At 44.1% G+C, this 22,897-nt stretch overlaps 1 protein-coding gene across 2 annotated transcripts in view; it reads right to left on the reverse strand.

Annotated features, from left to right (window-relative positions):
• Nucleotides 1-571: 571 nt before the first annotated feature.
• The window catches only part of PBDC1 (polysaccharide biosynthesis domain containing 1), a 32,106-nt gene continuing 9,780 nt past the window's right edge, over nucleotides 572-22,897 (reverse strand). The window contains exons 3-7 of one of the 2 annotated variants that reach the window (XM_036305693.1): nucleotides 15,562-15,598; nucleotides 15,027-15,086; nucleotides 14,387-14,527; nucleotides 2,397-2,508; nucleotides 572-1,058 (exon numbers count right to left, since the gene is read on the reverse strand). In XM_036305693.1, coding sequence (XP_036161586.1) covers nucleotides 874-1,058; nucleotides 2,397-2,508; nucleotides 14,387-14,527; nucleotides 15,027-15,074 — 486 coding nt within the window. In that variant the 5' untranslated portion in view covers nucleotides 15,075-15,086; nucleotides 15,562-15,598 and the 3' untranslated portion in view covers nucleotides 572-873. The remainder of the gene's footprint in view (nucleotides 1,059-2,396; nucleotides 2,509-14,386; nucleotides 14,528-15,026; nucleotides 15,087-15,561; nucleotides 15,599-22,897) is intronic. The other variant, XM_036305691.1, reaches the window with a different exon arrangement.

Here is a 22,897-nt window from a genome sequence, read left to right on the forward strand (position 1 = left end):
GGCAACCAGGCTGGCAGGGGGAGGACTTGGGGGTGACCAGGCCAGCAACGGGGGCAGTTAGGGACAATCAGATAGGCAGGCAGGTGAGCAGTTAGGAGCCAGTAGTCCCAGATTGTGAGAGGGATATCCGACTGCCAGTTTAGGGCCAATCGCCAGGATCAGGCCTAAACCGGCAGTCAGACCAGTCAATCCCCAGAATCAGGCCTAAACTGGCAGTCAGACATCCCGCAAGGGGTCCCGGATTGGAGAGGGTGCAGGCTGGGCTGAGGGGACCACCCCCCCTGCACGAATTTCATGCACTGGGCCTCTAGTATAGTCTATAATAATGTAATGGCTATGTATGGTAACAGATGAGTGCTGGACTTGTCTGAGTGATTGCTACGTAAATTATATGACTGTCTGATCATTGTGTTGTGCACCTGAAACTAATATGGTATTGTATGTTGACTGTAATTAAAAAAAAATTTAAATAGAAACAAGCATAGATCATTTTATATATGCTATGGCATAGAGATTAAGGTGTCAAAAATTTTTAAATACCTTTTAAAATTTAATCAGCTATAGACAGTCATATGAACCAAAATAAATTTATTTACAAAATTTCGTACTTCACCAGTGAAGAATCAAGAAAAACTATACCAAGAAACAATGAACTATGACCCCACAAATAGCCTTTAAGCCAGTTCATACAACACAACAACCAGAGCAGCTCCTGATAATTAGGCTTCAAAAAAATATCCTTCTGCATGTCCTTGAATTGAACAAGAACATACATTTGACCACAGGATCTGTATAAGTAACATCACGGTACTTGTAGAATCAGTTGAGTCACAGTCTCTAGAGTATTATTCCCTTTCTACCTTACATAGATGTTTAATCATGTTTGTTGATTCCTTTGTTGGCTTCTTTTTCTTTTTCTCCTCCTTTGTTGGTTTTCTCTTTTTCTCCCCTGTTGGCTCCTTTCTCTTCTTCTTTGTCTTGAACACTGGTGTAAACTACTTTGTTATGGCCTTCCCGGTTCCGAGCAATTTCAATGGCAAAAAATTGTATCCTGGGGGCTGGGAAGTAAATAGAATTTATTATTGTCCTGGTCACAGTTTCTCTAAACATACTGGAAATCGACTGACAAAACTGAACTAACATGCAAAGTATTCAAATATAATCATAATTTTCAGAGATGTGAAATTCTAATCCTATAAAAAATAAGGCTAAAAATACTTAACTATCTTATCTCACAGTTATACAAGAATTAACCATGTGATCTTTTTAAAAAACATGTTTTATTGATTTCAGAGAGGAAAGGAGAAGAGATAGAAACATCGATGATGAAAGAGAATCATTGATTGGCTGCCTGCTGCACACCCACCCCCTCACCCCTACCAGGGATCGACCCTGAAACTTGGGCATATACCCTAACCAGGAATCAAACCGTTACCTCCTGGTTCATAGGTCATTGCTCAACACCTGAGTCACAGCAGCCAGAGAGTAACATAATCTTTAAAGATACCTATACATATAAAAAGCAAACATGCTAAGTGTCCTTCCCTACATCTGGGCAATGACGTCACATAGCAACGCCGGCTTCCTCTCCCTAGCTACGACTAGCCTCCTTACAGTTTCTTCAGCCCAGGAACATGACTTGCTTTATAACCAGGTGAAACACTTTACACTGTAACAACATGTCTGTGAAGCATTTTCCTGTGCCTCATCTCATTTGATCCACACAGAAGTCCTGGAGTAGGCAGATAGGAGACTCAGCGGAGTCCTATTTTCTTTTCATTAGCCGGAAAATGGAGATTTAGAAAGCTTAGAAACTTAACCCGACTGAAAAGGAGAAATGGTGAACCTTGAAAATGACTTCAGGTTTTCTCACTGTGCAGAATATAGTCAAACACTGCTGCAGTTAAATATTTTACCCTTTGTTCTCCCTGAGTGATCTACAATGATAATCTGATTCATGTTGATATTTACTGCTGTGTTGATGACAATGACCTGAAAGAGAAGTTGGGGTGCTTCACTGGGCTCGAAAAAGTTTAGCTAAATCAGAAAGCAGGTCTAATTTAGCAAGTTTGTTCTATATCTATAAAAGGCTAAGTTGACTTGCGCATGAATGATACATATAAAGCTCTCACTGGCACCAATCCACCATGTGTGATTCCATCTGTCATTGTCAATCGTAAATTTGGTTGACACTTCTATTAAAGAGAAAGGGCGAATAGCGATAATAAAATATTTATTCTCATTAATTTCCATTCCACGTGCACAAATTTGTGCACTGGGCCACTAGTAACAAATAAGATGAGCCCCAAATTAACCATCTCTATAAACTATTCATCAGTAAAATCAGATCTTCTATTCACCTTATACAGAAACAATTCCAGAGGCAATAAACTCACCAAAGATAGTGTTTTCCTCAGTGTAGCCTTGAGAACAATCCAGTCGCAGCAAAGTACCATAGTTGAAGTCTTCTATAACCCCATCAAACTTCAAACAAAATGGCCTCCACTTCTAAAAAAGGCAAAAAAGATGCCTCACCTGAATAATCCACCACAGGCAGGCTGGACAGGTCCCTGATAAACAAGGAAAGACAGTGGAAACTGCAAGAGCAGAGGCGAGAATGGGCTCTCCAAGCTCCCACAAACAGCAATTGAAGTGACAGAGAGATATCTCATCTATTTGGAGTCGCCACTAAAAACTCTGAGGTCTAGAATGTGCTGTTTGGAGAGAAACCAAGATGGCAGCATAGGTAAAAACCTGAAATTGCTGCCTCACACAACCACTTCAAAAATACAAATAAAAGACAAAACGAACATCATCCAAAACTACAGGAAGGCTGACTGAGTGGAAATTCTACAACTAGAAGGAAAGAGAAAAGCACACTGAGACTCAGAGGAGGTGCAGAAGTAAAGTGCAGAGGTATGGAGGCACACATGGAAAGGGCTGCCAACTGAGGAGGCGGTTGTCTTTTTCAATCGGGAGGGAGTCAAAAGCTCCTGACTGCTCTAAACTCCAGTTCCGGGCGAGTCAATGAGGACCCAGACTCATACGGGGAGAAACTGAACTGTCTGGCAGCAGGCGGAACTCGAGGGCGGCTTTCTCTCAGAGGTGCTTGCAGCGATTACCACAGAACACTGAGACCCGGGGTCTCTTAGGGCAGGGCTGAGGATCAGCCATAGCTGTTTGCTCCACCCTGTTGATTTCCTAAGACCGCACCCCACCCAAGCTGTGCACAGAGGCTTTTGCATATGAATGCCCTGGCCCTTTGCAATCTGAAAATTACCTAACAAACTGCAGCTGGGTCAGAGAGACCTAGAACACCCAAAAGAAGGCCCAAGGCCCCACAGAAGCTTGTATTGCTTCACAACTTAGCCTCATCTGGGCACCTACAAACCCCAAACAAGAAAGGGGAATCTGCAGATCTCTTCGTAGCTCCTGCTGGGTAGCCTCAGGCAGAGGTTAACTTAGCACCTCCTTAGATCCAAGAGCCAGTGTACCCAGTGGTCAGAGTGGGACCATCCAGATTACAACTCCTCAGATCCATAAGGGACACACTCAGGGGGCAGACTCAGTGAGCACCAAAGCCCCACTGAAGCAAGTCTTGCCCCATAATGCTGTCTCCAGCACAGAAGCTCTCCCACACCCAATTGGCCTGGAGGTCAATTCCTCCCAGTGATACCTACAACAATCAAGGTTTAACTACAACAAGATTGTGCACACAGCCCACAAGGGGGTGCACCAAGAGTGTCCACCTCAGGTAATTGCAGAGGCTGAGCCACTGGGCCCTATAGGACACCTAGCACAGAAAGCCACTCTATCAACACAGGGAAGCATAAAAAATGCAAAGACAAATAAATAGGTCACAAATGACAGAAATGGAGGAAAGCAAACTACTGGATATAGAGTTCAAAACCACACTTTTAAGGTTTTTCAAGAATTTTCTAGAAACCACCAATAAATTTAGTGAGACCCTCAATAAATCTAGTGAGACACTCAAGGATATGAAAAAGGACCAACTAGAAATTAAGCATACACTGACTGAAATAAAGAATATTATACAGAGATCCAACAGCAGACTAGAGGATTGCAAGAATCAAGTCAAAGATTTGAAATGCGAAGAAGCAAAAAACACCCAACTGGAAAAACAAAAAGAAAAAATAATCCATAAATATGAAGACAGTGTAAGATGCCTCTGGGACAACTTCAAGTGTACCGACATCCGAATTATGGGGGTGCCAGAAGAAGAGAGAGAGCAAGATATTGAAAACCTACTTGAAGAAATAGTGACAGAAAACTTCCCCTACCTGGTGAAAGAAACAGACTTACAAGTCCAAGAAGGGCAGAGAAGCCCAAACAAAAGGAATCCAAAGAGGACCACACCAAGACACATCATAATTAAAATGCCAAGAGCAAAAGACAAAGAGAGAATCTTAAAAGCAGCAAGAGAAAGAAAGTCAGTTACCTACAAGAGAGTACCCATAAGACTGTCAGATGATTTCTCAATAGAAACTATGCAGTCCAGAAGGGAGTGGCAAGAAATATTCAAAGTGATGAATAGCAAGAACCTACAACCAAGATTACTTCACCCAGCAAAGCTATCATTTAGAATTGAAGGTCAGATAAAGAGCTTCACAGATAAGGCAGAGGGTGGGGTGGGAACTGGGTGGAAGGGAACTATAGGGGGATAAAAGAGGAACAACTGTAATAATCTGAACAATAAAGATTTAATTAAAAAAAAAATTCTGAGGTCTAAAACCCAAGCTGCATCCCCCAGCAGAGAGCACCAGCACTGAGAAAAGTGCCCACATAACATTAGGCTCTGAAAAACAGTAGGGTTGCTGTCTGCCAAGGAGAGTCAGGCACCCTCTTAAAGGGCCAAAGCACAAAATTTTGTGTGCAGCCAATAGAGCAGTGGTTCTCAACCTGTGGGTCGCGACCCCTTTGGAGGTCGAACAACTCTTTCACAGGGGTCGCCTAAGACCATCCCACATATCATATATTTACATTATAATTCATAACAGTAACAACATTACAGTTATGAAGTAGCAACGAAAAGAATTTTATGGTTGGGTCACAAAATGAGGAACTGTATTCAAAGAGCCAGAAAGTTGAGAACCACTGCAGTAGAGGGAGGACAGAGTAGACAGGAGCTGTGTGATCAGAAGCCAGGGATGGGGCACACACCTCAGTTTCCTATGCTGAGTCATTCTCTCACACTGTGGAGGACATCTTTCTCAGGCAGACCTTTGCCATCCAGGAAGTTTTTGCCTTGCAGGGGGGAATACAGTTACTGCACCCTATTGAAAAACCCCTTGCTCCACACTGTGGAGTTTATGAGGACCATTAAGAGACTAAGAATAACAATTAGCTCCAGGCAGAAGCAATTAACACATCCTGTTGGAAAACTTCTCACCCCACTTGTGGACCATTGCCTGAGGCTACTTGACTGAATCCCATCAGTCTGCAGGCAGAGGCAGGTCTCTGGAGGCTTTGAGTCTTTGCCTAATCTAAGTAGTCAGAAACAGTTTGACACTGTCCTGCACTAGAGATTGGGAGGCGTAGCATATCTACCTAATACACAGTCACAAATCCAAACAGAGAGCCAAAATAGGGAGATAAAAAAACAACCCCCAAGAAGAAAGAATTCTTCAGAAGAGCTAAATGAAATGCAGATAAGAAATTTATTAGACATAGAGCTCAGAATAATGATGGCAAAGATGATCAATGGCATAATAAAAGATATAATAACTGTGCGGAATGATATAGCACTAGTAAAGAACATAATGGAACGGAAACACAGCAGAAGAGGGGAAGCCAAGGATCAGATAAATGAAATGGAAGATAGGGTAGAAAAAAATCATGCAGAGAACTAAAAAGAAAAAACAATTAAACAACAGTACATCTTAAGGGAGCAGTGGTTAACCATGAAACTGAACAGTACTTGGATAATAAGTTGCCAGAAGGAATGAAAGTGAGCAAGGAATAGAGAACATGTTAGATGAAACGAAGGCAGAAAACTTCCTTAATCTGGTGAAGGAAAAAGAAACACAAGTTCAGAAGGCAGAGAGAGTCCCAAGTAAGACAAACTCTAACCCAGCCATGCCCAGGCACATCATCAATTAAATGCCAAAAATTAAAGACAAAGAGAGAATCTTAGAGACAGCAAGAGAAAAGCAATATGATACCTATAAAGGAGCACCCATAAGACTGACACCTGATTTCTCATAAGAAATTCTACAGGCCACTCTCACAGCCAGTTGGCCTGGAGGTCAAATCTCCCCCAGTATTACCTACAACAATCAAGGCTTAACTACAACAAGACTGCGCACAAAGACCACAAGGGGGTGCACCAAGAAAGCATAAAAAATGTGGAGACAAAGAAACAGGACACAAATGACAGAAATGGAGGATATAGAGTTCAAAACCACACTTTTAAGGTCTCTCAAGAACTGTCTAGAAGCCGCCGATAAACTTAGTAAGGCCCTCGAAAAGACTGGTGAGACCGCCGATAAATACAGTGAGATCCACAAGAAATCTAATGAGACCCTCGATGTTGTGATAAAGAACCAACTAGAAATTAAGCATACACGGACTGAAATAAAGAATATTATACAGACTCCCAAATGCAGACCAGAGGAGCGCAAGAATCAAGTCAAAGATTTGAAATGCAAAGAAGCAAAAAACACCCAACCGGAAAAGCAAAATGAAAAAAGAATCCGAAAATACGAAGATAGTGTAAGGAGCCTCTGGGACAGCTTCAAGCGTACCAACATCAGAATTATAGGGGTTCCAGAAGAAGAGAGAGAGCAAGATATTGAAAACCTATTTGAAGAAATGACAGAAAACTTCCCCTACCTGGTGAAAGAAATAGACTTACAAGTCCAGGAAGCGCAGAGAAGCCCAAACTAAAGGAATCCAAAGAGGACCACACCAAGACACATCATAATTAAAATGCCAAGAGCAAAAGACAAAGAGAATCTTAAAAGCAGCAAGAGAAAGAAACTCAGTTACCTACAAGGGAATACCCATACAACTGTCAGCTGATTTCTCACCAGAAACTTTCAAAGCCAGAAGGGAGTGGCAAGAAATATTCAAAGTGATGACTACCAAGAAACTACAACCAAGATTACTTTATCCAGCAAAGCTATCATTAAGAACTGAAGGTCAGATAAAGAGCTTCACAGATAAGGAAAAGCTACAGGAGTTAATCACCACCAAACCAGTATTATATGAAATGCTGAAAGGTCTCCTTTAAGAAGAGGAAGAAGAAGAAAAAAGTAAAGATACAAATTATGAACAACAAATCCATATCTATCAACAAGTGAATCTAAGAATCAAGTGAATAAATAATCTGATGAACAGAATGAACTGGTGATTAAAATAGAATCAGGGACATAGAAAGGGAATGGACTGACTATTCTTGGGGGGGGAAAGGGGTGTGGGAGATGCGGGAAGAGACTGGACAAAAATCGTGCACCTATGGATAAGGACAGTGGGTGGGGAGTGAGGGCGGAGGGTGGGGTGCGAACTGGGAGGAGGGGAGTAATGGGGGGAAAAAAGAGGAACAAATGTAATAATCTGAACAATAAAGATTTAATGAAAAAAAGAAAAAACAAGCACCAAAAAAATAAATAAATAAATAAATAAATAAATAAATAAATAAATAAATAAAAGAAGAAAGAAAAAAGAAACTCTACAGGCCAGAAGGGAATGGCATAAAGTACTCAAGGTAATGGAAAGCAAGGATCTGAAAAAAAGATTACTATGTGCAGGAAGGCTATCATTCAAAATAGATGGTGACATAAAGACCTTCCCAGACAAAAAAGGCTAAAGGAGTTTATCACCATCAAGTCAGCATTAAAAGAATTGCTAAAGGGACTCCTATATTGAGAAGAAATAGAGAGAAACCTAGGTATACAGAATTAAAATGGCAATAAATCAGTACCTACCAATAATAACTTTAAATGTAAATGGATTAAATGCTCCAATCAAAAGACATAGGGTAGCTGAATTGTTAAAAAATATAACCCAATATATGCAGTCTACAAGAGACCCACCTCAAAAGAAGACACATAAAGGATGAAAGTGAAGGGATAGAAAAAATTTTTCCATGCAAATGGAAAATAAAAAATAGCTGGGATAGCAATACACTTACGTGACAAAATAGACTTCAAAACAAAGGCCATCACAAGAGACAACAAAGGTCACTATATAATACTAAAAGGATTGATCCAAGAAGAGGATATAATCCTGTTAAACATATATGCACCCAATGTAGGATCACCCAAATATATAAAATAACTTCTACAGAACTTTAATGGAGAAATTGACAACAATAAAGTCATAATAGGGGACTTTTAAACCCCGTTGACTTTACTGGATAGACCTTCCAGACAAAAAATTAACAAGAAACAGTGACTCAAGGACACACTGGATAAGATGGATTTAATTGACATTTATAGAACATTTCACCCCAAAGCTGCAGAATACACATTCTTCTCAAGTGCACATGGATCATTCACAAAGATAGACCACATGTCAGGACTCAAAACAAGTTTCTGCAAGTTAAAGAAGATTGAAATCATATCAAGCATCTTCTCAGATCACAGTGGAATGAAATGAGAATTTAACTATAGTAAAAAAATACCCAGAAACATTCGTACACAAGGTGGCTAAATAGCATGTTATTAAACAATGAGTGGTTTACCAATGAGATCAAGAAAGAAATCAAAAACTTCCTGGAAACAAATGAAAATGAACATACAACAACCCAAAATCTCTGGGACACAGCAAAAACAGTATTAAGAGGGAAATTCATAGCACTACAGGCCTGCATCAAAAAAAAAAAAAAAAAAAAAAGGAGAGAAATTAATATTAAAGTATTTAACCCTACAACTTAAATAACTAGAAAGAGGACAACAAGAAAAGCCCAGAGTAAGTAGAAGGAAGAAAATTATAAAGATTAGAGCAGAACCCTGCCTGTGTGGCTCAGCAGTTGAGCTTCGAGGCAGGAACCAAGAGATTGCCAGTTTGATTCCCGGTCAGGGAAGATGCCTGGGTAGCGGGCTTGATCCCCAGTGGGGGACATACAGGAAGCAGCCGATTGATGATGTTTCTCTCTCATCGATGTTTCTATCTCTCTACCCCTCTCCCTTCTCATCTCTCTCTCTCTGTCTCTCTCTCTCTCAAAATCAATTTAAAAATTTTTAAAGATGTATTTAAAAAAGATTAGAGCACAAATAAATGACATAGAGACTAAAAAAAACAATGCAAAAAAAAAAAATCAATGAAACCAAGAACTGGTTCTTTGAAAGGATAAGCAAGATTGATGAACTGTTAGCCAGACTGATCAAGAAACAAAGAGAGCCATAGCTAATCTGGCTCAGTGAATAGAGCATCGGCCTGTCAACTGAAGGGTCCCAAGTTCGATTCTTGTCAAGGGCACATGCCTGGGTTGGGGTTTGATCCCCATTAGTGGGCATGCAGGTGACAAACAATCGATGATTTTCTTTCATCATTGGTGTTTCTATATCTCTCCTCCCCTCCTCTCTCTGAAATCAATAAAAATATTTTTTAAACAGCCGAAACTGGTTTGGCTCAGTGGATAAAGCATCGGCCTGCGGACTGAGGGGTCCCGGGTTCGGTTCCGGTCAAGGGCATCTGCCTGAGTTGCGGGCACATCTCCAGTGGGAGATGTGCAGGAGGCAGCTGATCGATGTTTCTCTCTCATCGATGTTTCTAACTCTCTATCTCTCTCCCTTCCTCTCTGTAAAAAATCAATAAAAATATATTAAAATATATATATATATTTTAAAACAATTTTTTTAAAGATACAAAGAGAGAGGACCCAAATAAGTAAAATCAGAAATGAAAGTTGTGAAATAACAACTGACATCACAGAAATACAAAGGACTGTAAGAAAATACTATGAACAACTATATGCCAACAAGCTGGACAATGTGGATGAGATGGACAAATTCCTAGAAAAATACAATCTCCCAAAACTGAATCAGGAAGAATCAGAAAACCTGAATGGGCCAGTAACAACTGATGAAATAGAAGCAGTAATCAAAAAACTCCCAGCAAGCAAAAGCTCTGGTCCTGATGGCTTCACAGGGCAGTTTTACCAAACATTCAAAGAAGAACTAACACCTGTACTCCTCAAACTATTCCAAAAAATTCAAGAGGAAGGAACACTTTGAAGCTCTTTTTTTGAGGGAGGCCAGCATTATCCTAATTCCAGAACCAGAAAAAGACACTACAAAGAGAATTACAGGCTAACATCCCTGATGAACATAGATGCTAAAATCCTCAACAAGCCTGGCCGGCGTGGCTCACTGGTTGAGCATTGACCTATGAACCAGGAGGTCATGGTTCGATTCTGGGGCAGGGCACATGCAAGAGTTGTGGGTTTGATCCCCGGAGTGTGTATAAGGAAGCTGAACAATGATTCTCATTTTGTTGTTGCTGTTAATCTTCACCCAAGGATATTTTTCCTTTAATTTTTAGGGAGATTAGAAGAGAGCGAAACCAATCAATGTGTCAAGAGCATGAGCCCTTCACAAGAGAGAAAATCAATGTGAGAGAAACACATCGACTGATTGTCTCCTGCAAGAGCCCCGACCAGGGCCTGGCCTAGGGAGGAGCCTGCAACCAAGATACATTCCCTTGACCAGAATCGAACCCAGGACCCTTTGGTCTGCATTCTGACACTCTATCCACTGAGTGAAACAGGCTGGTGCCAATAATTCTCTTTCACCATTGATGGTCCTATCATTCTCTCCTCCCCCGCTTCCTCTCTGAAATCAATAAAAATATTTAAATAATAAAAAAATAAAATCCTCAACAAAATATTAGCAAATCAAATCCATCAATATATTAAAAAGATCATATACTATGACCAAGTGGGGTTTAGTCCATAGATGTAGGCTGGTATAATATTTACAAATCAATAAACATGATACATCATATAAACAAAGATGCCTTACCTAACTAATGCAGGAGGCTGGTGAAGTCAGACCCAGAGAGGGTCTTCTACTTTCTCAGTAAGGAAAATAACCATAGTAAAAAAAAACTAGGTTTCTTTTTCTTTTTTAATATATTTTTATTGATTTCAGATAAGAAAAGAGAAGGAGAGATAGAAACATCAATGATGAGAGAGAATCATTGATCGGCTGCCTCCTGCATGCCCCCTCCTGGGGATCAAGCCCACAACCCAGGCATGTGCCCTTCACTGGAATCAAACCCTCAGTCTGCAAGCTGATGCTCTATCCACTGAACCAAACCAGCTAGGACTGATTGCTTCTTTCATTAGCAACAAGTTTGCATTCTACCTATTGTGTCTTTAGACTGATATTTCCCAACATGAACAATACTTTTACCTGACAAAGTACTTAAATCCTTTACTACAGAACCAAACTTGATTTCTTATCCTATCTAATAAAAGAGAAACATGGTAATTAGCCGTACCTCCGCTACCCTTCCCATTGGCTAATCAGGGCTATATGCAAATTAACTGCCAGCCAAGATGGCGGCCGGCAGCCAGGCAGCAGGAAGCAAACATGAGGCTTGCTTGCTTCAGTGACGGAGGACTCCAACGTTCCCCGCCAGCCTTGCCAGCCTCTGAGCTTGCAGTTTGAAACATTGTAACAAATATAGTAGCTAAACAAAACCCCAGAAACCTGCTTTCAGCTGGCCAGTATCTCAGAGCTAGAGTTGATACTGTGTTTCGATTATAGAACCCAAACAAACCAGATACCTGCTTTCAGCAGCTGAGGCCTAAGAGCTGGAGCCAGAGCTAAAGCTGGCCCAGAATAAAAAAGAAAAAAAAAAGAAAAAAAGGAGCGGTTGGGAGCTTCAGTCACCCACCAGCCTAAAAACAGCCCTCAGCCCCTCACCCAGACTGGCCAGGCACCCCAGTGGGGACCCCCACCCTGAAGGGGGTGTGACCAGCTGCAAAGAGCCATCATCCCCTCATCCAGGCTGGCCAGGCACCCCAGTGGGAACCCCCACCCTGATCCAGGACACCCTTCAGGGCAAACCAGCTGGCCCCCACCCATGCACCAGGCCTCTATCCTATATAGTAAAAGGGTAATATGCCTCCCAGCACCGGGATCAGCGGAGCTGCGAGGCCTCCCGGCACCGGGATCAGCGTGACAGGGGGCAGCGACCAAACCCCCTGATCGCCCTGCGGCTCTGTGTGTGACAGGGGGCGGGGCCACAACCTCCCTATCGGCCCTGCTCTGTTCATGACAGGGGAAGGAACCCCAACCCCCTGATCAGCCCTGCTCTGTGCCTGATAGGGGGGAGCTCCCCAAACCCCTGATGGCCCTGCGGCTCTGTCTGTGACAGGGTGTGGCGCTCCAACCCCCTGATCAGCCCTGCAGGGTGTGGCGCCCCAACCCCCCCCCCCCCAACGGGCCCTGATCTGTGTGTGACGGGGTAGAGCTATAACCTCCCCATCGGCTCTGCCCTGAGTGTGAGAGTGGCGGTGCCCCAACCCCCTGATCGGCCCTGCTCTGTGGGTGATAGAGGGTGGTGCCCCAACCCCCTGATCCGCCCTGCTCTGTATGTGACAGGGGGCAGTGCCCCAACTCCCTGATCAGCCCTACTCTGCGAGTGACAGGGGGGAGCTCCTCAACCCCCTGATGGGCCCTGCTCTGTGCGTGACAGGGGGGAACTCCCCAACCCCCTGATCGACCCTGCTCTGTGCGTGACAGGGTACGGAGCCCCAACCCCCCTGATGGGCCCTGCTCTGTGCATGACAGGGGGCAGCGCCCCAACCCCGATTGGCCCTGCTCTGTGTGTGACAGGGTGTGGCGCCGCAACCTCCCCATTGACCCTGCTTTGAGTGTGACAGGGGGCAGTGCCCCAACCCCCCAATCAGCCCTACCCTGAGCGTGACTGAGTGTGGCATCGCAACCTCCCAATCCGCCCTGCTCTGTGAATGACAGGGGGCGGCGCCCCAACTCCCCAATCAGCCCTGCTCTGAGCCCAACCAGGGGCTGCACCTAGGGATTGGGCCTGCCCTCTGCCACCCAGGAGCATGCCAAAGCCAGCAGGTCGTTATCTCCCGAGGGGTCCCATACTGCGAGAGGGCACAGGCCGGGCTGAGGGACTCCCCCTTCCCCCCTCCCCCCAGTGCACAAATTTTCATGCACCGGGCCTCTAGTTTTTAATAATCCTCAACTTAGGATATTTTTTCCATTGATTTTTTTTTTTCTTTAGAGCATGAAATGAAGGGGGAGAGAGACAGAGAAAAACATCGACATGAGAGAGACATATTGATTGGTTGCCTCCCGCATGAGCCTCAACTAGGAACCAGGGATTGAACCTGCAACCGAGATACGTGCCCTTGACTGGAATCGAACCTGGGATCCTTTAGTCTGCAGGCCATCCACTGAGCCAAACCGGTAAAATGGAGTTTTTGTTTTGTTTTCAGTTATTGGCTAAATGACTATTCATCCCCACTGAAGCACAAATAAGACAAAAGAAGTCAAGAATTTGGCCCAGTCACAAAGTTAAATTGTAAGAAAGAAATCTATTCAGTAGAGGCAATTTTCCAAAATCAGTTAACATCCTGATAAGAGTTAAAAGTTTACATTCTTCATCAGCCAAGGGCCTACTCTCAGGGAAATTTTTTCACAATTATAAGAGTTATAGTGCTCTATAAAAGTACAAGCTAATCAAGTAAACAATGGGAAACACAAGTTTTAGCATGACCTGTGATAATGTCAACTTAAATCCAGAGAATCCAAACACCTCCCTGTACCCTATTTGCCAATCTTCCTTCCAAGTGTTCCAGTTAAACTACTCACATAGGTAAATTTATTCCTCCACTCTTGAAAGGGCTGGGTGGTTAGGAATGAAATAACCAAGTCAAAAAGGTAGAAAAATAGATTCAATGAACATATAAAAAAAACATAAACCAGGAAAACAGTCATTTCATAATTTACTTATTGGTTGATCTATCTATATAAACGGGGAATATGCTAATTAGCCGAGCATCACGACCGCTCAGGATGAGCTGCATGCGCAGATGGGCAGGAGGGGACTGCGTGCCACCCCCACCCCAGCGGCCGCGGGGAGGCTGGGGCTGGGGGCAGGCCAGAGTGGAGACACAGCACACAGGAGCACCTGCCCCCACCCCAGCTGACACAACGTGGTGGCCCGTGCTACTCAGGCCAGGCGCAGGTCATGGCCCCTGGCGGGGTGCCTCCTCATGCGATTTCAATCGCGCACAGGGCCTCTAGTAACTACATTAAGAGCCCTGGTTCTTTATTTGTTTTCCTCAAAACACTCCCCTCCAGTTTTAAATGCATAAAAATGTATTTATCATCAATAATTGTTGGTCAGATGCTAGGCAATATTTAAGAGAGAAAATTCTTACCTCTTTAGCTGATACTGATTTAAGTTCTTCTGGATCCAATATATCTATCCTGAGTTTCTCAAAATTTTTCCGAAATTCAGAATAGATTTGGTCATCCACTTTGGTGAGTTTCAGGAACTGTGGGTCAACTGATGAAATCAGCTGCCAGACAATAAGACAACATACATATGCTAGTCTCTAATTTACTACACTTCTATCCCCCCTTCCTCGAAAAACTTTTCAGGGCAGAAGAGTTCATTAGGAAATATAAAAACAGCTTAGGTTCAAGATGAAATCATGACATAGTTTTAAAGGGTCATAATATTCTAGTCCATTTCACCAATTCAAATGCTTTTGGCCTTGGCACTGCCTGGATATTGCCCTCTATGGTTCATTCATTCAGTCAACAAACATTTATTAATCGCCTACTATGGGCCCAGCACCCTTTTCTCAGTTAGCAACAGAAATATGGAAAAAGAGGCTCAACTCATCATTGTCAAGACAAAATTCACTTCCACACCCCTGTTCTCTGTGGGTAAGATTTTACAGTAATAAAAATTATCTCCAAAACACAATTGTTTAAATTGCTGAGAATAGTGATTAGCAGAAAAAGAAACAGTACATGTTTAATTCTGCTTAATAATGACGACAGACAACTCACTTTGTAGTAGACTTCAGCATGCTGCATTGCTCTCATGGCCCATGCCATCTCAATATCAGGCTGCAAAGGAGTAAAAAATGCCAGGTCAGGGACATTAAAAATGGTGTCAAAGTAAGTAGATGCTGCACGAACATGCTCCCAAGGCCATATGAAAATTACAACTAAAATACAGAAAAACTTCCTGAATAATCACTGGAAGATTCACTAGAGAGAACCCTGATAACCAAAGATGGAAAGTAGAGACTGCATACAGACTGGGAGGAGGGGCAGAGGCACAAAAGGGCTGGCCAGGCTTCCACAGAGAGCAGCTGAAGTTCTGGAGAGATATCTCAGCTGTGGGGGGATGCCACTGAGAACTCTGAGGTCTAATCCCCAAGCTGGGCCCCCAAGCAGAAAGCACCAGAACTGAGAAGGGTACCCATATAACATCTGGCTTTGAAAAACAGCAGGGTTGCTGTCAGCTAGGGAGAGACAACTGGAAATGCAGGTCCTCTCTAAAAGGGCCAATGCACAAATTTCTTGTGGAGATACTCACCTATGCTGTGGCAGAGGGAAGGCAGAATGGACTGGAGCTGTGTAAGCAGAAGTCAGGATAGGGGGCTCTGAGGTTAGAGCTCAGAAAGCAGACACCCTGTTTCCTGTGCCAAGTCATTCCCTCATGCTGCAGAGGTCATCTTTCTCACACATACATTTGCTACACAGGCAACTTTGTTGATCCACCCTATTGGAAAACACCTTGCCCCCCCCCCACCCCACCCCCCCACCCCCCGGCCACAATGCAGAGTTGCTCAGGCCCATTAAGAGACTGAGAATAACAACCTCCAGATAGAAGCAACTGCTCTACCCTGTTGAAAACAAATTTTTGCCATGCCTGTGGATGACTGCCTGAGGGCAATTTGAGACAAAATCCTATCAGTCTGTAGACAGAGGCAGTCTCTGGAGGCTGTGAGTCTCTGCCTGATCTAATTAGTCAGAAACAGCATTTGACACTGTCCTACACCAGTTATTGAGAGACTTAGCAAATCTACTTAATACAGAGTCACATACCCAAACAAGCAGCAAAAAATAAGGATACAAAGAAACAACCCTCAAATGAAAGAACAAGAGAATTTTCAAGAATAAGAGCAAAATGCGAACAGAACCTGGCTGGAGAACCTAGCAAGAGAACATGGCTACAGAACCTGGCTAGAGAACCTCGCTATGCTGATCAACTAAACGCTGCCTCCGTGTCCTTCATTCTTCACCGACTCCATCCACACCTTTGGGAACCCCTAGACCTTCTGGGGTTGGACCCCAACATATGGCACCCGAACAGGGACCCTTAGGTAAGCCCCCCCCCCTCACTCGGGACAGATAGGACTCCACCGTAGGAAGAGGGTGGATAGTCTTCGCCGACTCCGTCCACACCTTTGGGAACCCCTGGAACAGGATTCCCCTAGGTAAGCCCCCCTATTGAGAACCCCCAAACTTGGGACGGATAGGACTCCACCAGGGTGCTGCAGACCCCCCTATAGAGGATAAATAGGGTAAGAAGGTGGATAGTACAGAACTTAGATCAAGAAGATGTGCTATACTGAGTCCAAAGAAAGAAGACTCTGTATTGATCTTTAGATTAAGAAGTGCCATACTGCCGAAACCGGTTTGGCTCAGTGGATAGAGCATCGGCCTGCGGACTGAGGGGTCCCGGGTTCGATTCCGGTCGGGGGAATGTACCTGGGTTGCGGGCACATCCCCAGTGGGAGGTGTGCGGGAGGCAGCTGATCGATGTTTCTCTCTCATCGATGTTTCTGACTCTCTATCTCTCTCCCTTCCTCTCTGTGAAAAATCAATAAAATATATTTAAAAAAAAAAAAAAAAAAAAAAGAAGTGCCATACTGAGTCTAAAGAAAAAAGACTCCATATTGATCTTTTAACACATATACTTGCTAACAGAGGAGTTAAGGTTACTCCCAGTCAGACGGAACGTTTTATACAAGAAGTATGTCCATGCTTTTCTGAGGAAAGAAAGGTAAATGTAAAGGCATGGGAGAAGGTAGGCCCAAGGAGCCTTATCCTTAACCCCACTGCAGCCTTTCCACTCCGGGACAGTGCAGGATTGGCAAGCTCTCCCTGGGGTGATAGATCAGGACTCAGGTAATAGCGGAAAGCGCCAATCCTACTCTTAAAATGGATACAAGAGAGCATTTGGGTTTTTCTCTTTAATGCCTGCTTTGGATATGTTAAAATTTTTAAAAACACAATGCAGAGGGTTGTACAGCAGCCAAAAGGCATCGGGCCTCCTATACAATAGCCTCTGCCAACTCAGTCTGGTAGGAGGATGTACAAACCAGACAGGAGTTTTACCAGATCTGGTGATGATGTGGGGAAGAGGTTGTGTTTTGTATCTTTCCAGAAGGAGCAGCCTCTGCCTCCCTCCTGGGGACCGTCACCCCTGGGAGGCCGAGTTAGCACACCTGGCCAGTGCCCGTCTGCAGCAGATGTGCAGCCCTGAGCTGGAACCACCTGTCCATTGGGAAGATCACAAGTGCCTCCTTTTTGTCTGTCCTCCTTTTTGTTTTTGCCCCACATCTCCTTTCCTTTTTCTTTCTTTTTTTTTAATCTGACTACTTGTTTGCTGGTTCTTTGGCCTTTCTCCTTCTCTCCTGAACACAGCCTTTTCTAGAATCTCCCTACCCTACTGTTCCAGGAAGGGCACCTCCCTTTTCTGCCATGACTGGGGTGTCTGGTATATGCCTCATATGTGGAGTTGTCTTGTGCCAAGAGCCTGAAATCCTGGGCTGAGAAAGCCCTGTCCCGGGACTACATGCTGACAGGCCATTCCTCCCTTGTCCTGTATTGGCCCCTCTTGCCCTTGTGTCAAGAGGGACCCTCTTCTCACAGTCCATTTGCAGGCGAGGGGAGCCCAAGGCAGGTGCTGGGCGTGGAGGCCATGGGGGCATAGGCTACCAAGGAGACAGAACTGAACCTCTTGCAGGGGGGTGCTGCCCCTCCCTCAGTCGCACACCTCACATCACCCTGCTTGGCCCCGGAGGATGGCTGGTTAGCCAGAGATTCCTCAGGGAAGGAACAACCTAAGATAGGCACAGTCGCAGAGGGGCCATCAGGAGACAACTTGGGGGTCAATGGAGGTGGGGCACAGACCCTCACCCCCCCAACTTTGCAGAGGCCTGAACCCTCACCCCTTCTGAGGGAGTCTCCTGCCCCCATGGCTGCTTTGCTTCCCACACCGACCTCAGATCGGGACCCAGGTAAAGACAGAGACTGGCTGACAGCAGCTGCCCTCTCACTGCAACAGGACTTGTTTCCCATTTCTACCTTGGACCACAGGGAAAGGGGCAGCTGAAGGAAAGGGCTGTGTCAGGATGCTGCCTTCTTCCCTTTCTTTTCCCTCTTTTTTCTAAACATTTCCATGCCTTGTAGTTCTTTCACTTTCTCTTCTTTTTCTCTCTACTACCCTCCATCTCTTCCTCCTCCTCCTCCTCCTCCCCGGTATCATCCATATCAGCCGACACAGAGGGCACAGCTAACTCCTCCCTGGATGCCCACACCACCATCAAGCACTGCCCTGATGGACCCATGATCCAGCCCTTCAATGCGCTGACACTTCAGGAAGCCCGTCGCCAATGACGCTGCCTGCTAGCCAGATCAACAAGGACAACCAGGCCACCGACTTGGGGACAGCTGAAATCCTTGACTGAAGAGGCCAGCAACCTTCTACAAGGCTCTGTGTGCACTCCATCCACTATGTTTATTGCTATGTTCGCTATCATTGCTTGTCAGTCTTCTTCCGAGTCTTAAACAACCCAATCCGAGAGGTGGCCGCTGATTTACATGCGCTATCATTTAAAAAATAAAAAAGGGGGGATTTGCTGGAAGCCAGTCCATCCTTGCTGCTTGACACAGTCGCTGCAGGGAAGAAACATCTGCACAGCATATGTTACAAGGGACCTGGCGTATATGACATACTGTTCTTAATATGTTTGCTCCCCTTCTTGGCGCTGTGTGTTTTAACCAAGGTCACCTCTCTGAGAAAGGTTGTTTCCCCAGGTAGGGATTTTTCCCTGAAGTTAGGGAGGGAATAAAACCCCTTAACTAAGTGTCAGGTGGGTAGTTAATCACTTTAACTATGAACAATCACGCTTAAGCTACATACTCTTTACTCCCTGGAATGGAGATAAGAAACGCCCTAACCTTTGGAATAGAAATTGATACAGAGGGGCCTTGACTTACGAGTTTAATTTGTTCAGTGACAGAGCTGGTAAATCAAATTACTCGTATGTCAAATCAACAGTGAATGAGTGAGACACGTGATGCTGGGCTGATGTTGTGGCATTCACTGTGACGTTCGCTGCGCCAACTAGCGGTAGGGTATCTGAAGCTGGCTTGTAACCCGAATTTTAGCTCATAACTCAAAGCAAAAAATTGACCGAGAGACGGCTTGTATCTTGAAAAACTCATTAGTCGGGACACTCGTAAGTCAAGACACCACTGTAGGATTAAAATCAACTGGTATAAATACAGATGTAACAAGACAATAAAAAACAGAACCTGGCTGGAGAACCTCGCTATGCTGATCAACAACAACAACAACAAAAAAGAGCAAAATGCAATGGAGATAAAAAATTTACCTCATCCCTAGCCAGTTTGGCTCAGTGGATAGAGTGTCAGCTTGTGGACTGAGGGCTCAATCCCCAGTTCCCCAGTAGAAGGAGTGCAGGAGGCAGCCAATCAATGACTCTCTCTCATCATTGATGTTTTATCTCTCTCTCCCTCTCCCCGCCTCTCTGAAATGAATAAAAATATATTTTTTTAAAAAAGAAATTATCTCATACAGAGTTCAGAATAATGATGATAAAGATGCTCAACAACATGAGAAAAGATATAGTAACTATAAAAACAGAAATAAAGAAAGACATAGCACAAATAGAGAACACAATGGAAGGAATACATAGCAGATTAGGGGAAGCTGAGGATCAAATCAGTGAATTAGAAGACAGAGTTGAAAATATCACTCAATCAGAAAACCAGAAAGAACAAACAAAAACAGGAGGACAGCTTAAGGGAGCTGTGGGACAATGTGAAACATAACAATATTAGAATAGAAGGTGTGCCAGAAGAGGGAAAAAGAGAGAAAGGCATAGAGAAGGTTTTTGAAGAAATAATGGCAGAAAATTTCCCTAACTTGGTAAAGGAAAAAGTCACACAAGTTCAGGAGGCACAGAGAACCCCAAATAAGAAGAACCCAAACAGGCCCATGCCCAGACGCATCATAATTAAAATGCCAAAAATTAAAGATGAAGAGAGAATCTTAAAGGCAGCAAGAGAAAAGCAAACTGTTACCTACAAGGGAGCTCCAATAAGGCTGAAACCTGATTTCTCATCAGAAACCCTATAGGCCAGAAGGAAATGGCATAAAGTACTCAAGGTAATGGAAAGCAAGGCTCTGAAACCAAGATTACTATATCCAGGAAGGCTATTATTCAAAACAGATAGTCAAATAAAGAACTTCCTGGACAAAAAAAAAAAAAAGGCTAAAGGAGTACATCATCACCAAGCAAGCATTACAAGAAAGGCTCTTGGAGGAACCAAGATGGCGGCATAGGTAAACGCCTGTACTTGCTGCCTCCCACAACCACATCAAAATTACAACTAAACTATAGAACAACTATCATCCAGAACCACAGGAAGGCTGGCTGAGTGGAAGTACTATAACTAGAGAAATAAAGAAAAAAGCACACTGAGACTGGTAGGAGGTGCGGAGATGCAGAACCGGCTGGTCCAGCACCCAGGTGTACCACTTTTTTAATCAGGAGGGAGATCACCTCTGCAGAGGCCACCTGGAGGCGCAAGGAGTCCCAGACCAACACCAGACCCCCAGCCCAGGGCTCAAGAGCTGGGGAAAGAAGTCCCTATGGGCAGTAAGAACTACGAACTGTAAAAACCAGTGCGGTTTGGGGCTGAGCGACACACAGGCTGCAAGAGACCCAGCTGCTCCTCTTAAAAGGCCGGCACTGCGAACTGAATTTACTAGTACAAGTTCCAGCTTGCTCTGAGATCCAGTGCTGGGCGAGGCTCTGGGGGACCCAGACAAATATAGGGAGAAACTGGACTGTCTGGCATTGGGGCAGGAACGCGGGGGTGGCTTTCTTTCAGATGGAGGTGCTCTCAGCAGTCATTGTTCACCCAGTACAGGGCTGACTGGCAGACATTTCTGTTCGTTCCACCCTGGGGATTCCTTGAGATCTTGTCCCACCCATTTTACAACCCCATGCAAGCTGTGCTCAGCGGCTTTTGCATAAGAATGGCCTGTCCTTTATCAGCCTAAAAGCTGTCAAACAAGCTGCAGCTGGGTCAGGGAGCCCCAAAGCTATCAATAAAAGGCCCAAGACCAGCACCAGCCTGCCTTGCTTCACAGGTAGGCCTCGTCTGGACACTACCAAACCCAATACAAAGAGGAAGAAACTGAAGATCTCTCTGTAGCTCCTGCTGGGTGGCCCCAGGCAGTGGCTAACTTTGCACCTCCTTGGAGATCTAAGGGCCAGTGTGAGACCATTCCAGATTACAACTCTTCACATCCATAAGTGACACACTCAAGGGGCACACTCAGTAAGCACCAAAGTCCCACTGAAGCAAGTCCTGCCCCATAAGGGTGTCTCCTGCACGGAAGCTCTCCCACTTTAGTCATGGCTGGTCCCCACAGCCAATTGGCCTGGAGGTCCATTACTCCCAGTGATACCAACAGCAATCAAGGCTCAACTACAACAAGACTATGCACACAGCCCACAAAGGGGTGCACCAAGAGTGTCCACCTCAGGTGATTGGGGAGGTTGAGCCTCTGGGCCCTATAGGACACCTACTACACAAAGCCACTCTATCAACTCAAGGAGACTAGCAGCTACCTAATACATAGAAACAAAAACAGGGAAGCAGCCAAAATGCAGAGACAAAGAAACATGTCACAAATGAAAGAAATGGAAGAAAGCAAACTACTGGGTATAGAGTTCAAAGCCACAGTTATAAGGTTACTCAAGAATCTTCTAGGAACCTCTGAGGAACTTAGTGAGACCTTCAAGGATCTTAGAATGCCAAACAAAATGGAAAAGGGCCAGTCAGAAATTAAGCATACACTGATTGAAATAAAGAATAATAAACAGGGATTCAACAGTAGACTAGAGGATCCCAAGAATCAAGCCAATGATTTGAAATACAAGGAGGCAAAAAACACCCAACCAGAAGAGTAAAAAGAAAAAAGAATCCAAAAATATGAAGATAGTGAAAGGAGACTCTAGGACAACTTCAAGCGTACCAACATCCGAATTATGGGGTACCAGAAGAAGAGAGAGAGCAAGATACTGAAAATCTATTTGAAGAAATAGTGACAGAAAACTTCACCTACCTGGTGAAAGAAATAGACTTACAAGTCCAGGAAGCGCAGAGAACCCCAAACAAGAGGAATACAAAGAGGACCACACCAAGACACATCATAATTAAAATGCCAAGGGCAAAAGACAAAGAAAGAATCTTAAATGCATCAAGAAAAAAAACAGTTAGTTACCTACCAGGGAGAACCCGATACAACTGTCAGCTGATTTCTCAAGAGAAACTATGCAGGCCAGAAGGGAGTGGCAAGAAATATTCAAAGTGATGAATAGCAAGAACCTACAACCAAGATTACTCTACCCAGCAAAGCTATCATTTAGAATTGAAGGTCAGATAAAGAGCTTCACAGACAAGAAAAAGCTAAAGGAGTTAATCATCACCAGACCAGTATTATATGAAATACTGAAGGGTATTCTTTAAGAAGAGGAAGAAGAAGAAAAAGATAAAGATAAAAAATTATGAACACAGTGATAATACATATCTATTAACAA

This window comes from Myotis myotis, unplaced genomic scaffold (assembly GCF_014108235.1).
Source record: "Myotis myotis isolate mMyoMyo1 unplaced genomic scaffold, mMyoMyo1.p scaffold_m19_p_4, whole genome shotgun sequence".
Taxonomy (NCBI): Eukaryota; Metazoa; Chordata; class Mammalia; order Chiroptera; family Vespertilionidae; genus Myotis; species Myotis myotis.